The sequence below is a fragment of the Lepidochelys olivacea genome, assembly GCF_965140295.1.
Source record: "Lepidochelys olivacea isolate rLepOli2 genome assembly, chromosome: 12".
Lineage (NCBI taxonomy): Eukaryota > Metazoa > Chordata > Testudines > Cheloniidae > Lepidochelys > Lepidochelys olivacea.
Genome location: NC_140422.1, coordinates 40,253,999 through 40,266,208, shown reverse-complemented (window position 1 = coordinate 40,266,208; position 12,210 = coordinate 40,253,999). Strand labels below are relative to the sequence as shown.

The 12,210-nt window shown below is 57.9% G+C and overlaps 1 protein-coding gene across 1 annotated transcript; it reads right to left on the bottom strand.

The window, feature by feature from the left end:
* Positions 1-1,177: 1,177 nt before the first annotated feature.
* On the bottom strand, positions 1,178-11,963 carry TUBB3 (tubulin beta 3 class III). Its single transcript, XM_084644693.1, has 4 exons — positions 11,805-11,963; positions 6,124-6,232; positions 4,125-4,235; positions 1,178-2,581 (listed from the first exon to the last, which is right to left on the bottom strand). The coding sequence occupies exons 1-4, from the start codon at positions 11,859-11,861 to the stop codon at positions 1,506-1,508; spliced, it is 1,353 nt and encodes a 450-aa protein (XP_084500819.1). The 5' UTR covers positions 11,862-11,963; the 3' UTR covers positions 1,178-1,505.
* Between the last annotated feature and the right edge of the window lie 247 nt (positions 11,964-12,210).

Genomic DNA, 12,210 nt, shown 5'->3' with positions numbered 1-12,210 from the left:
CTACCTCGCTGTTCGTTGTTCCAGCATGATCAGAAGTGGATTTCCCCAGCCCAAAGGTGGGATGAGCACAACTCCAGACAGCCTGCCAGCATGCCATAGGTCCCACGTCACCGGGCTGCCTCCAGCACCTGTCTCCCCCTCTGCAAAGCAGTTATCAACCCAAACAGCCGGAGCGTCCTAAGAGTGTAGGGGCAAAGTGAAGCACATGTGGGGGACAGTCAGTCCATGCTGCATTTGGAAGAGCCTCTGTCGTCTGCTTTACCCCCTCTGCTGGAGACTTCCCCGTAATAGAGTTGGGCCCAGCCTGCTGCAGAGCCCGCAGGGCCTGGCTAGCATGGGGCAGGGAACTGAAATCCTGCCAGAAAAGCCTCCTCTGGAGGATTCTGCAAGCCTTTGTCCCACATCTGTCATTTGGCCCCTCTGCCAGCTCAGACCCAGGACATGGCTCTGGGGTGTCAGGACTGAAGGATAAATGCTTCTTACAAGCAGACAGTTGCCCCCTGCTAACTCCAGCAATGCAGTTGCAGGGGTGTTTGTGGAGTGGGTGCAGGCCCACTGATGGGGGGCAGGGGGAGGGAGGAGGAAACTGCCCAGGCAGGCTGCAGGTCTCCTAGGCGCGTGAGACTGCTCTGAGCCCTGCACTTTTGGGGGCCCCCCATAGGCAGACCTGGAAGTGATGGATTCATCACTTCTGCCCCAGGCTCTGCCCCGCCAGGGACGGCCCTGACCCTGGCGCCCAGAATTCCTGTCGATGGGCCTGAGTGGGAGCATTGCCTTCACCCAGTTCTGCTCCATGGAGGAACAGACTAAACTGGCGGGGAGTCCTTGGCTGGCACAATACACAGCAGTCCTGTGCGTGACCTTTGTGGACAGTTCTAGGAAGTGATGTTTGCGGGTGGCTCAGAAGGGTCTGCCTGCTCTGGATTCAGGCTGGCATTTCAAAGCAGCTTAAGACACCCACACAACTCCCACAGACCCTCATTAGGCTCCTCCCAAACCCCTTGCTTTAGCCCCCAGGGAATCAAATAGATGTGCTGCCTGGGACATGGAGATGGACAGCACCCCCACGCTGCTCACAACTGACAAGCGGCACCCCCCTGCTCCCTACCACACCCACCTGTCTGACGTCCCGTTGCCAAGTCCTGGGGCTGGAACAAGGACGGTCTTGCACAGGATGTACTGGACAGCAATACATTTATTAAGTATTCCAAAAAAATAAAAAAATTGACAAACCAGTAAAAAAATCCTCAAACATCAGGGTCATCGACATGATCAGAGTGATGAGGATGGGGTACAGCTGCGCTAACTCAAGGATGGGGAGGGGAGATGGTTAGTAAATACTGAATGATTTAAAATTTGGAACCCTTAATCAGAAGCAACTAAATAGCTGTTGTCTAGTACTCAGCTAACAGGTAGCGAAGATGGAGGACTATGCTGGACAGCAGGGTGCTGGAGAAGCTTGACCTTCATGGTAAGAAACTTGATGCAGGCCAACTCCAGAAGCTTCACTTGGCACCCTGGGCCTCAGATTCCTCCTCATCGTCTTCATACATTTCCCCTTCCTCTTCAGCTGTGGCATCCTGGTACTGCTGGTACTCCGAAACCAGGTCATTCATGTTGCTCTCTGCCTCTGTGAACTCCATCTCGTCCATGCCCTCACCCGTGTACCAGTGCAAGAAGGCTTTGCGCCGGAACATGGCAGTGAACTGCTCTGAGATGCGCTTGAAGAGCTCCTGGATGGCTGTGCTGTTTCCAATGAAAGTGGAAGACATCTTCAGGCCCCGGGGTGGGATGTCGCAGACTGCCACCTTGACGTTGTTGGGGATCCACTCTACGAAGTAGCTGCTGTTCTTGCTCTGGATGGCAAGCATCTGCTCATCCACCTCCTTCATGGACATGCGGCCTCTGAAGACTGTGGCCACAGTCAGGTAGCGGCCATGACGTGGGTCACAGGCAGCCATCATGTTCTTGGCATCAAACATCTGTTGCGTGAGCTCGGGGACGGTTAGGGCTCGGTATTGCTGGCTGCCACGGGCTGTGAGGGGAGCAAAGCCTGGCATGAAGAAGTGGAGGCGAGGAAATGGCACCATGTTGACGGCCAGCTTTCTCAGGTCAGCATTGAGCTGGCCAGGGAATCTCAGGGAGGTGGTGACACCGCTCATGGTGGCAGAGACCAGGTGGTTGAGGTCACCATAGGTGGGTGTGGCCAGTTTAAGGGTTCTGAAGCAGATGTCATAAAGGGCCTCGTTGTCGATGCAGTAGGTCTCGTCCGTGTTCTCCACCAGCTGGTGGATGGATAAGGTGGCGTTGTAGGGCTCCACCACCGTGTCGGACACCTTGGGGGAAGGCACCACACTGAAAGTGTTCATGATCCGGTCGGGGTACTCTTCACGGACCTTGCTGATGAGGAGGGTACCCATGCCCGAACCAGTTCCACCGCCCAGGGAGTGGGTGAGCTGAAAGCCCTGCAGACAGTCACAGTTCTCGCACTCCTTCCTCACCACGTCCAGGACAGAGTCCACCAGCTCGGCACCCTCTGTGTAGTGCCCCTTTGCCCAGTTGTTGCCAGCACCGCTCTGACCTGTGGGGGAGAAGAGACAGTGGATCGCCTCGCTTCCATCAGTAGGGAGTCTGGTGTGAACAGTGACCAGAGCCTTTTGCTGCAGGAATTCGGTCTCTCCTGGGTGTGCCCAGCCACTGGGTTCAACAGACACAATATGCCAGGGAGGGCTGCTGTGCCACAGAGCTGGGCTATGAGAGAGGCTAGATGTTGCATGAGAACAAAGCCTGAGAGCTGCCTGGATCAACTTTCTCAGGCTGGCACCACCCACCACTGAGAGCAGCCATGTGCCAGTCCGGAGGCACTGGAAGGCAGAGGTGATCATGCTATGGGCGTCACCGTGGGGGGCTGACCTTTGGGCTTTCCCCAGAGCTGAACTAGCCAGCTTTCAGGGACAGACAGCCCCAGGGACCAGCTTATAGGCTAGTTGTGTAGCAGGGCAGGCACTGGGGAGCCACCAGCTGAGTGCGCGAGATCTCAGAACAGAAAAGAAAGAAAAATTCAGCCTTGCCTAAGGGTAGAGGCCCTGAAGGGAGGGGGACAGGAAGGGGAGTGGCAGGGGTGGTTGTGGTGAATTCGGAGATGTTCTTGGAGGTCCTGGACACACTCTGCTCGTGTTTCCTGGGCAATGGGAGAGATGGGGCTAAGCTCATGGGCAGGCAGCGAGGGCCTGGCAGGACCATGGATTGCAGCCGAGCTCTTCCTTGCAGCACCTGATCGCATGCCCTACGACTGCTTATGTGGCTATAACCTACTTCGCTCGAGCCCCTCCCCCACCACCAAGCAACGCAAGTTAGAGACCTCAGTGCTGTCCACCCGGGCACTATGTGGGCAAGATGCTCTCCCACCCACCCACCCTCTTCTGCCCCGTGCACAGGCGGAGTAATTTCGGGAAGCAGGAGCGGGCTCCCCCGTCGCCCCGGCACCAGCCGCGCTGCAGCAGCTCCAACGTCGCGCGTCTCATGTAGACTGGCCCAGGACAGCAAAGAACAAGGGGCATTTTCCTACGTTCCCCTGCCTTCAGCCTCCCTGTTCAGTGACCTTCCCACAGGTTTGGCTAGACTTTCTGCCCTGGGCTGATCAGCTGTTTGCTCTAGCCCTGCCCCTCCATCTCAGCTACCCCCCACCCTCTTTACCCCGTCCCACTCACCCACTTCCCTCCCAGGTCCTCTCTTCCTTCACTTTCCTCCCACTGAGCTTATTCTCTCCCCCCAAGCTAAATTCGCCTCCCTCCAAGAGATGCAGTTCTAACAGGCAACTGGCCCCATCACTGGTCACTCTCTGCTAGTCTCCTTCCTCCGCCCCGATCTGGCTACTCTGCTCAGACTAAGCCCTTCTAGGCTGGGACCATCTGCATGCTGTGCAGCACCTCCTGCTAAGCGGCCCGTAGGCACTGCTGGAACAACAGGGAGGTAGACACGGCCCAGCAAGAAGTGACAGCGTGTCGTGGGGAGCAGGGAGAGGGAGCTCTGAGTGGGCAGCTAGGATGGACCAGCTAGGGGCCAAGAGAGAAGTGCCACAGGGCAAGACGGGGTTAGAGCAGCAGCACGGGGCTGGGACGTACCAAAGATGAAATTGTCAGGTCTAAAGAGATGTCCAAATGCCCCCGATCGAACGCTGTCCATGGTCCCGGGCTCCAGGTCCACCAGGATCGCCCGGGGTACATACTTGTGAGCTGGAAAAGAGACCACATGTTCCCTCTAAACTGGCAGGCTCCATGGGACCAGCTTCCCCTGCTTAGCCTTAGAGTCCAGAAGAGCCAGCTCATCTGCTGAGACACCAGCCTCTGCCCCAGGCATTGGCAGCACCCTCTACTCCGTGGTGCTCCAGTCCCTATTAGAATGGGGTCCAGCTCGTTCTGTTCTGTGGGCTGGAGCACTGGCACAGGGCCGTTTGGGTTTGGGGACAAGCTCAGAACTCCGTGCACTGGGGCAGGGCTGGGAACTTCCCCATTCCTGCACCCCGAAGGCATCTCCTGCCTTCCAACGAGCAGCCACAAAGGGAGGCAGGAGCCCAGGCAGTCGTCATATCCCCTCTGGGCGGATGGGGCGTTTCCAGCAACAAGCCAACCACCAACTGAGTCCACTCAGCCCCATGCCAGTGTCCATTCCAGACAGAGTCGGGGGCCTGCTTTGCCCTCCCGTTAACCCCAGCCGCTGGCCCTGCACCACAGTAACCAGCTGGCATCGCCTTAACCGCCTCTGGCTGGGATGAGGAGAGGGAACTATTCCCAAAACAATCTTGCAAGCCAGGACTGGCCAGAAGAATCATAGAATCATAGAATATCAGGGTTGGAAGGGACCCCAGAAGGTCATCTAGTCCAACCCCCTGCTCAAAGCAGGACCAATTCCCAGTTAAATCATCCCAGCCAGGGCTTTGTCAAGCCTGACCTTAAAAACCTCTAAGGAAGGAGATTCTACCACCTCCCTAGGTAACGCATTCCAGTGTTTCACCACCCTCTTAGTGAAAAAGTTTTTCCTAATATCCAATCTAAACCTCCCCCACTGCAACTTGAGACCATTACTCCTCGTTCTGTCATCTGCTACCATTGAGAACAGTCTAGAGCCATCCTCTTTGGAACCCCCTTTCAGGTAGTTGAAAGCAGCTATCAAATCCCCCCTCATTCTTCTCTTCTGCAGGCTAAACAATCCCAGCTCCCTCAGCCTCTCCTCATAACTCATGTGTTCCAGTCCCCTAATCATTTTTGTTGCCCTTCGCTGGACTCTCTCCAATTTATCCACATCCTTCTTGAAGTGTGGGGCCCAAAACTGGACACAGTACTCCAGATGAGGCCTCACCAATGTCGAATAGAGGGGAACGATCACGTCCCTCGATCTGCTCGCTATGCCCCTACTTATACATCCCAAAATGCCATTGGCCTTCTTGGCAACAAGGGCACACTGCTGACTCATATCCAGCTTCTCGTCCACTGTCACCCCTAGGTCCTTTTCTGCAGAACTGCTGCCTAGCCATTCAGTCCCTAGTCTGTAGTTGTGCATTGGGTTCTTCCGTCCTAAGTGCAGGACCCTGCACTTATCCTTATTGAACCTCATCAGATTTCTTTTGGCCCAATCCTCCAATTTGTCTAGGTCCTTCTGTATCCTATCCCTCCCCTCCAGCGTATCTACCACTCCTCCCAGTTTAGTATGGGCATGCCAGGAGAGGGGCAAGACTCCCACTGCTCCCCAGGTGCTGGACACGCCACCTGCCCAGCGTTCCCACACCATGACACCTTGGAGAGCAGGCGGCCATGGAAGGGACCAGCCAGACATCCCAGAACAGCTCCATTTCACAGTCAAACCTCCCTGCTGGCTTGCAGGGAGACAGTGGGGGCTTTTCTGGGAGACGCTGGGAAGTTACAACAGCTCCCCCCGGGCTGAGGGGTCAGGGCTTCCCTTTACTGTGGTGGAGGATCAGCCAGAGCACACGGGAGAGAAGCCTCAGGGTAAGTACATGTATCCCTGGGCAGCACTGCTAAGGGCCAGAGAGGAAACCCCGTGACCTCACATACTGCTCCAGTCAGCCCATTCCGGGACGATTGCAGCAGCCAGCTCAGGACTTACAGGAAGCTTCATTGTAGTAGACACTGATCCGCTCCAGCTGTAGGTCGGAGTCTCCCACATAGTTACCGCTGGGGTCTATCCCATGCTCATCACTGATCACCTCCCAGAACTGTGGAAAGAGCAGGGGACATTCAGGAGGCAGTTAGCTGTGGGCACCCGGGCAGTGACAGGCCCTGCACTGGGCTAGGAGAGGCACCAGGCCTGTTTCCTTTGTTCTCCACAGAACACAAAGCCAAACTGCTCCACTCCAAATGCCAAGCAACGATTTCAGCTTGACCTGTGTGGAGTGAATCCTGGCACCCAAGAGCAGGACTTGAATCAGATTCTGAAGTGACCTCTGCCCCCCTACACCGCAGTGCAGGGCTGGTCCCTACAATAGCATGCTCTGGTTACAATAGCATGGTTCCTAGCATGCTGTCTAGCCTTAAACACTCCACACCACGCTCCCCTGGGGAGTGACACCTTGCTGCCAGGAAACCTCTCTGGCAATTTAGATAGAAGGGGTCTCTGCCAATTGATTCCCCTGACCCCTACCTGGAGGCAGAGAGGCAAGTCTGGCTAAGTACTAGCCTGAGGAAGGGCTAAGGAGTCAAGGGGCGTTGCAAGGCAGAGGCAGGGCACTGGATTTGGGAAGGGGACAATTGCTCTGCAGTCACAACCTAGCCAAGCTTCCTCTGACACATGGAGAGTCAGAGCTGCCTGTGGTACTAGATGACTGACCCAGAGACATTGATTAGGTGCCACCTGTGAGCTCCACAGTGAGCCAGCAAATGGGACCAACCGTGCCCAGAAGCAAGTCACAGCTCAGGGACAAGGGTAGCTTTGGAGACCAAGGCCTGAATTCTCAGTTATCCACAGACCCACTGTGCTCATCCAGTCTGACTTCCTGCACAGCACAGGCCAGAGACCTGCTCCCAAGTAATCCCTAGAGCAGAGCTTAGGAAAACATCCCACCCTGATGTACAAGTGGTCAGCAATGGAGAATCCAACATGGCCCTTGCTAAGTTGTGCCAATGGTTAGATATGCTCAGTTAAAAATGTACACCTTCTTTCCAGGCTGAATTTGTGAAGCTTCCCCTTCCAGCCATGGAATGGCATTAGACCTCTCGGTTGGCTGAAGAGCCCACTGTGAAATGTTTGTTCCCTGTGTTGAGGCTCCACACGCCAAGTGGGGTAAGAACCTGCCAGGATCCAACAAGAAGGTCTGTGTTGTGGGCTCTCCTTTGTCATTGGGAGACACAGCGCTTTGCATCAGTAGATTTCAAAGCTTTACATCCAGAGTCCCATTCACAGGTGGGGAAACTGACTTGCCCAAGGCCACTCAGCAGGCCAGTGAGAGCTGGGAATAGAACCCAAGTCTCCTGAACAGTCCAGTGCTCTATCCACCAGGTGACACTGCCCTTATGTTGTGGTGGGGTAAAGGGGCCCTGGTGTAAGTGAGAATCAGGCTCAACTCTTCACTCGAACACCTCAGAGCTCCTCAGGCCGAGATACCAGGGGACTCCCTGTCGGGGCTAGAGTTGGCTGCTAAGATGCTGGTATTCAAACCCCCAGCAAGCCAGGGAGCCCTTCATGGAACAGCAACACAGTATAACTGCCCAGTGACCAGCATGTAAGGGAAGCCCAAGTTCAAGTGAGCCCTGGGGCAGGAGCTAAGATCCTGCACAAACGCTGCGTCAGTCTGACAGCAGCTGGAGTGCTCCCGTGGGCGAGATGTTCCTGAAGGTTCAATGGTTAAGCAACATGCCTTACAAACGGCTCAGACTGCAGAATTGGGAGCCCGGGTCCTTTTAGCAGCGCAGGGAACTCCCCACGCCTGCTGTGTGCGTCTCAGCCGGGCTCCCGTCGGCCTACGGGGGCCGAGGTCTGCCAGCAGCCAGTCATGTCTACACTGCGGCATTGCCTTGCAGTGCAGCAACAGGCAGCTCTGCACCAGACGGGAGCTAGCCATGGTGCTGCAACACGCTGACCTCCAGAATAGCTGAGCCGCTCGTCTTGGTTCTCCAGGGTTTCATAACAGGCAGCAGTGACAGCCAAAGAGGAGGGACAGGAGGGAGAGTGGCGCCCTGGGAAGGAAGCTTTGGCTTCATGTTCAAAAGATGCCTGAAGCCAGAACGCATTTGAATCTGCTGCTCTCAACTCCCTGGGCTTTGGCCAGGTCTTAGCAAGGGCCCAGCATTGCAGGGAGCAACGTGCTGCAGGAGGGGCGGACAGGCTGCTTGCTGCCACTGTGCCTTCACAGGGGGCAAACTAGTCAAATACAAAAGCCGCCATCTGTGCAGAGTCCCCTACCTGGAGAAACCGTGGCCAAGACAAGCCTAGACTGCACCGCACCCCCCGTGCACAGCACAGAGGCCTTGCATTGATTTCATTTCAGACAGGTCATTCCTCTCCCAGTGCCCTACCTCAGCAGGCTGGGGGCTGCTCCCTCTGGCATGCCTTGGGCGGGTGCGTTATCCTTGGAAGAGACCCTTCCTTCTCTCAGGGGTGTGCTGTTTGTGTGGAGCTTCGCGGGGGGAGGGGGACGGGGGGGACACACTCATTGCCAAATGCCTTAGCTAGAACTAAAGCTCACTCAACTGAGTATTGGGGAACATGCATTAGACGGGAAGCTGTGTTTGGGGGAGCATCGGGGATGCGTCCTGCATCTGACAATGCTGCCTGTTGTGTGCCAGCACTACAAAACGGAGCTAATTTACAGCAGCAGCCTTGGCTGTAAGAGGACAAATTGGAACGGATTGCAAGGTCAGGGCGATCTTAAAATACACAGCCGTGTCTACCTGCTGTGGGGCTCTGTTCAGCTGCTCACTCTGTGCAGAGCTGACCTCGTCTCCCCAGTGACCCTTTGTGAAAGGGACCACACGGAGCTCAGAGCCCACCTCACCTCCAGGGAGCGGAGAGTGCTCGGATCTCCCACCAAGGACCCAAACATGGCTCCAGTTCACCTCTACACAGGCACCTCTATGGAGCTGCCACTCAAAGCAGCTTGCATCCTGCATTGAGCAGACATGTCAGTTACAGGGCTTATGAATTCCCCAGGAATTCATCATGCTGATTAACATATAAATGAGTCTCCTCAGGTCGCAAATACAGAGGTTCCCCAAACAATGAGCGCTCAGGGAATGACATCTGAAGTGCCGAGTGAGAGACATGCTCTGGAGCAGCAAGGTAAGGATTGCTTAAGCAAGGGTTCTTGCTGCCCCAGCCAGACACAGGTCAGCTGGAGACTGGGACTGGACCCAGGCTCAGTCCCTCTTGCCCTCCTGCACTACCAATCCTGCCCCCTCCTCTCATCCCCTCTGGGGGAATCTAGGGCACTGTCATGCTGCTGTGTCCCAGCCAGGGGAGACAAGTCATGGGGATGAGCCCCCAGCTCAGCAGCCCTGGAGCCTTTTCATTTCCAGCGCGGGGGGGCTGATCCCCAACACACATGGGGAAATGGGCTGCAAAGATTTCTGCCACAAGCCCTCCTGGAAATGGGCATTGGCAACCTTCCAGGGCTGATTATTCCACTTAGTAGCTGGCCTCCCCTCCTCCAGCCACTTGGCCTATTAGTGGCAGGTGTTCTCTTGGCAACCAAGATAATGACAAGGCTTTCCCCCTTCATCCCTACTGGGCGCACTCAGCCACAGCTGCACAAGGACTCCCGAGCACTGATTTGATTTCAGTCCCCTCTCCCCAGCTCTCCTGGGAGATGCCAGGAAGCAGCCGAGTCTCCTGGCAGACTTGCCTTGTTCTATATTCAGAGCAGGCACAGATGTCCCCCGGAGGCCTGATTGATGATTAGCTGTCTCACACTAAGTCACCGCAGCAGGTGTCTCAAGAAGGGACAACAAGATCTTTTACACATGCAATTGACATGGAATTGCCAAGCTGGGTTAGTGAGCCTCCCTCCTCCCCCCATGTCTTTCAGTGTCTGCCTGTAACAAAGACACCTTCCCATGTACCATAAGCCCCAGCTGTAGCCTGGTTTGCCTACTAGCCATTCGCCCCTTGGCCACAGGAAGAGGGCTGACAAATGCCCCCCTCTTATTGCTGCATTTCACACCCAGGATGGTGCTAATCTAAGAGGAGAAATCAGTTCCAGATCCCACAAGACACCCCTGACAAAGAGGGGCCGAACCTCGCTGAGTAGGGAGGAGGCTTCTGGTTACATTTGATGTGTCGGGGGGGGGGGGGGGAGGGGCTGAGCACGACTGCTCAATGCTATTGTCCTGCCCCAGAACCAAGGTTGTTTTGTCACCATTTCTCCAGAGCGCGAGAAAGCCCAGGCTGCAGCATCTCCCTCAGACTCCTCTACAAAGCAAGCGGCTATCCAGAGAGGACCTAGTCCAGGGCTCTGGGGTTCTAAAGAGATCACCAGGGCTCCAACCAAGGAGGAGAGTCAGGACAAAGGGGCCTGGTAGCACCGGGCTCCTGACTTCCCTAGAGCAGCTGCCTTTCAGCCCAGCCCTGCTTTCTGCTGCAGAGGTCAAAGAGTATGCCTGGGCCCACGGCAGGGTTCGGCTCCCAGACCTTGGTTCTGGCCTCCAGCTCACATAGCCTGCAATTATGGAGGGCATCTGGCCAGTGAAACCAGAACAAAGCCAGTCACACAAGCATCCCTGATGGTGGCTGGGCAGGTTAAACCGCTGCTGGAGACATTCGGGCTTGGCAGCATCCTTATGCAGGGCACGCAGGGCAGCTCCTGCCCGTCACCATCTCAGGGAGCTTTGGGGCTTCCTTCTTTTCCAGTTTTTCCTCCTAAGAGGCGTCAGACAACGGATGCTCAACAAAGGGCCCCACCTCCTTTGCCTTTTTTGATGCTCCTGGCAGGAGCTGCCATGCCTATGCCAGTCACCCCACGGGCAGGCCAGACAGAGCTCAGCTCCTAGCCCCTCAGTTAGCAGGGCTGCGAGGCCTGCTCTGCCCGTCAGAGCCCTGGCACTCGGGCTGGGGAACCGGGCTCAGCCCCTCACACAGATGGGGGCAGGGCAGGAGGAAGGGCTGGCAGGGGTTTGTGCAGGGAGCAGTGTCACGTGTCTGTGCCACCCACCCAGCCTGTGCCATCTGCAGCGGGCATCCCGCCCCCCAGAACATCTGGGCCAGCTCCCCCCAGGCAGTGCGCTGCCCTGGCACGATGGGGGCTGAGCAGCCACCCAGCCCTGCGGTGGGAGAAGCCCCTGGGAGGGGCTGGGGAAGCGCGCAGAGAAGCGATCCTGGAGCACCACCCCGTGTCAGCCAGTCTCCCTGCGCCACAGCATCCCCCAGGCCCGGGGCTGCGCCCAGCTAGCCCCCGAGGAGCCCCCGGCCAGGCCCGGGCGGGGGTCCCAGCGAAAGCAGCCGGCCCCGAGCGCCCGGCCGCGGTGGCGCAGCGCTGAGCTCATCCCTTTGTTCCCAGCTCCGCAGTGCCGGGGCGTGGCTCGCTCGCTCCCAGCCGCCGCGCCGAGCGCCCGGAGCCGCCCGCCCCTCTCCCCCACCGGCCCCTGCCCCGGGGCGGGGCAGGCACCGCCCACCCCTCCAGGCCGGCCGCGGCTCGGCCCCCGCCCCCGCCGCGCCGGGCTGGGCTGAGGCTGGCGATGCGGGGCCCGTCCCGGCCCAGTGGCCGGCCAGCCCGCCCGGGCGCCCCCGGCAGAAGGCGGAGCCGCAGCCCGGGAAGGGGGCGCCCCCCCGGCCCCGCCAGGCGCCCCCCCGGGCGGTACCTTGGCTCCGATCTGGTTGCCGCACTGGCCCGCCTGGATGTGCACGATCTCCCTCATGCTGGCCCGGGGCGGCGGCTGTGGCTGGTGCAGGCGGCTCGGGGGCGCGGGCGCAGAGCGGGCTGGGGGCTGCGGAAAGCGGCCGGGCGCCGGCCGGAGCCTTTTATAGGCGCCTCCCGCTGCACCGGGCCGGCCGCTGACGTCACCCCGGCCCGGCCCACCAATCAGCAGGCGCCGCCGCAAATGCTGCAACATCCCTGCAGCATCAGCACCAGCGCATCCCTCGCCCGGCGCCGCCTCTCCCCGCCACAATGCAACAGCTGCCGCGCCCCGGAGAGCAGCCGGGGAGCCCCAGATACAGTGAGGGGGAGGGGGCAGAGCCCCTCGGCCTGAGTCCCCCGCTGGGGGG

Excerpts from the sequence above, each read along its gene's own strand:
- TUBB3 (XM_084644693.1), bottom strand. The coding sequence starts at position 11,861 with ATGAGGGAGATCGTGCACATCCAGGCGGGCCAGTGCGGCAACCAGATC. Across the intron at positions 6,233-11,804 it reads GCAACCAGATCGGAGCCAAG|TTCTGGGAGGTGATCAGTGA; the intron begins GTACCGCCCGGG and ends CTCTTTCCACAG. Across the intron at positions 4,236-6,123 it reads CTACTACAATGAAGCTTCCT|CTCACAAGTATGTACCCCGG; the intron begins GTAAGTCCTGAG and ends TCTCTTTTCCAG.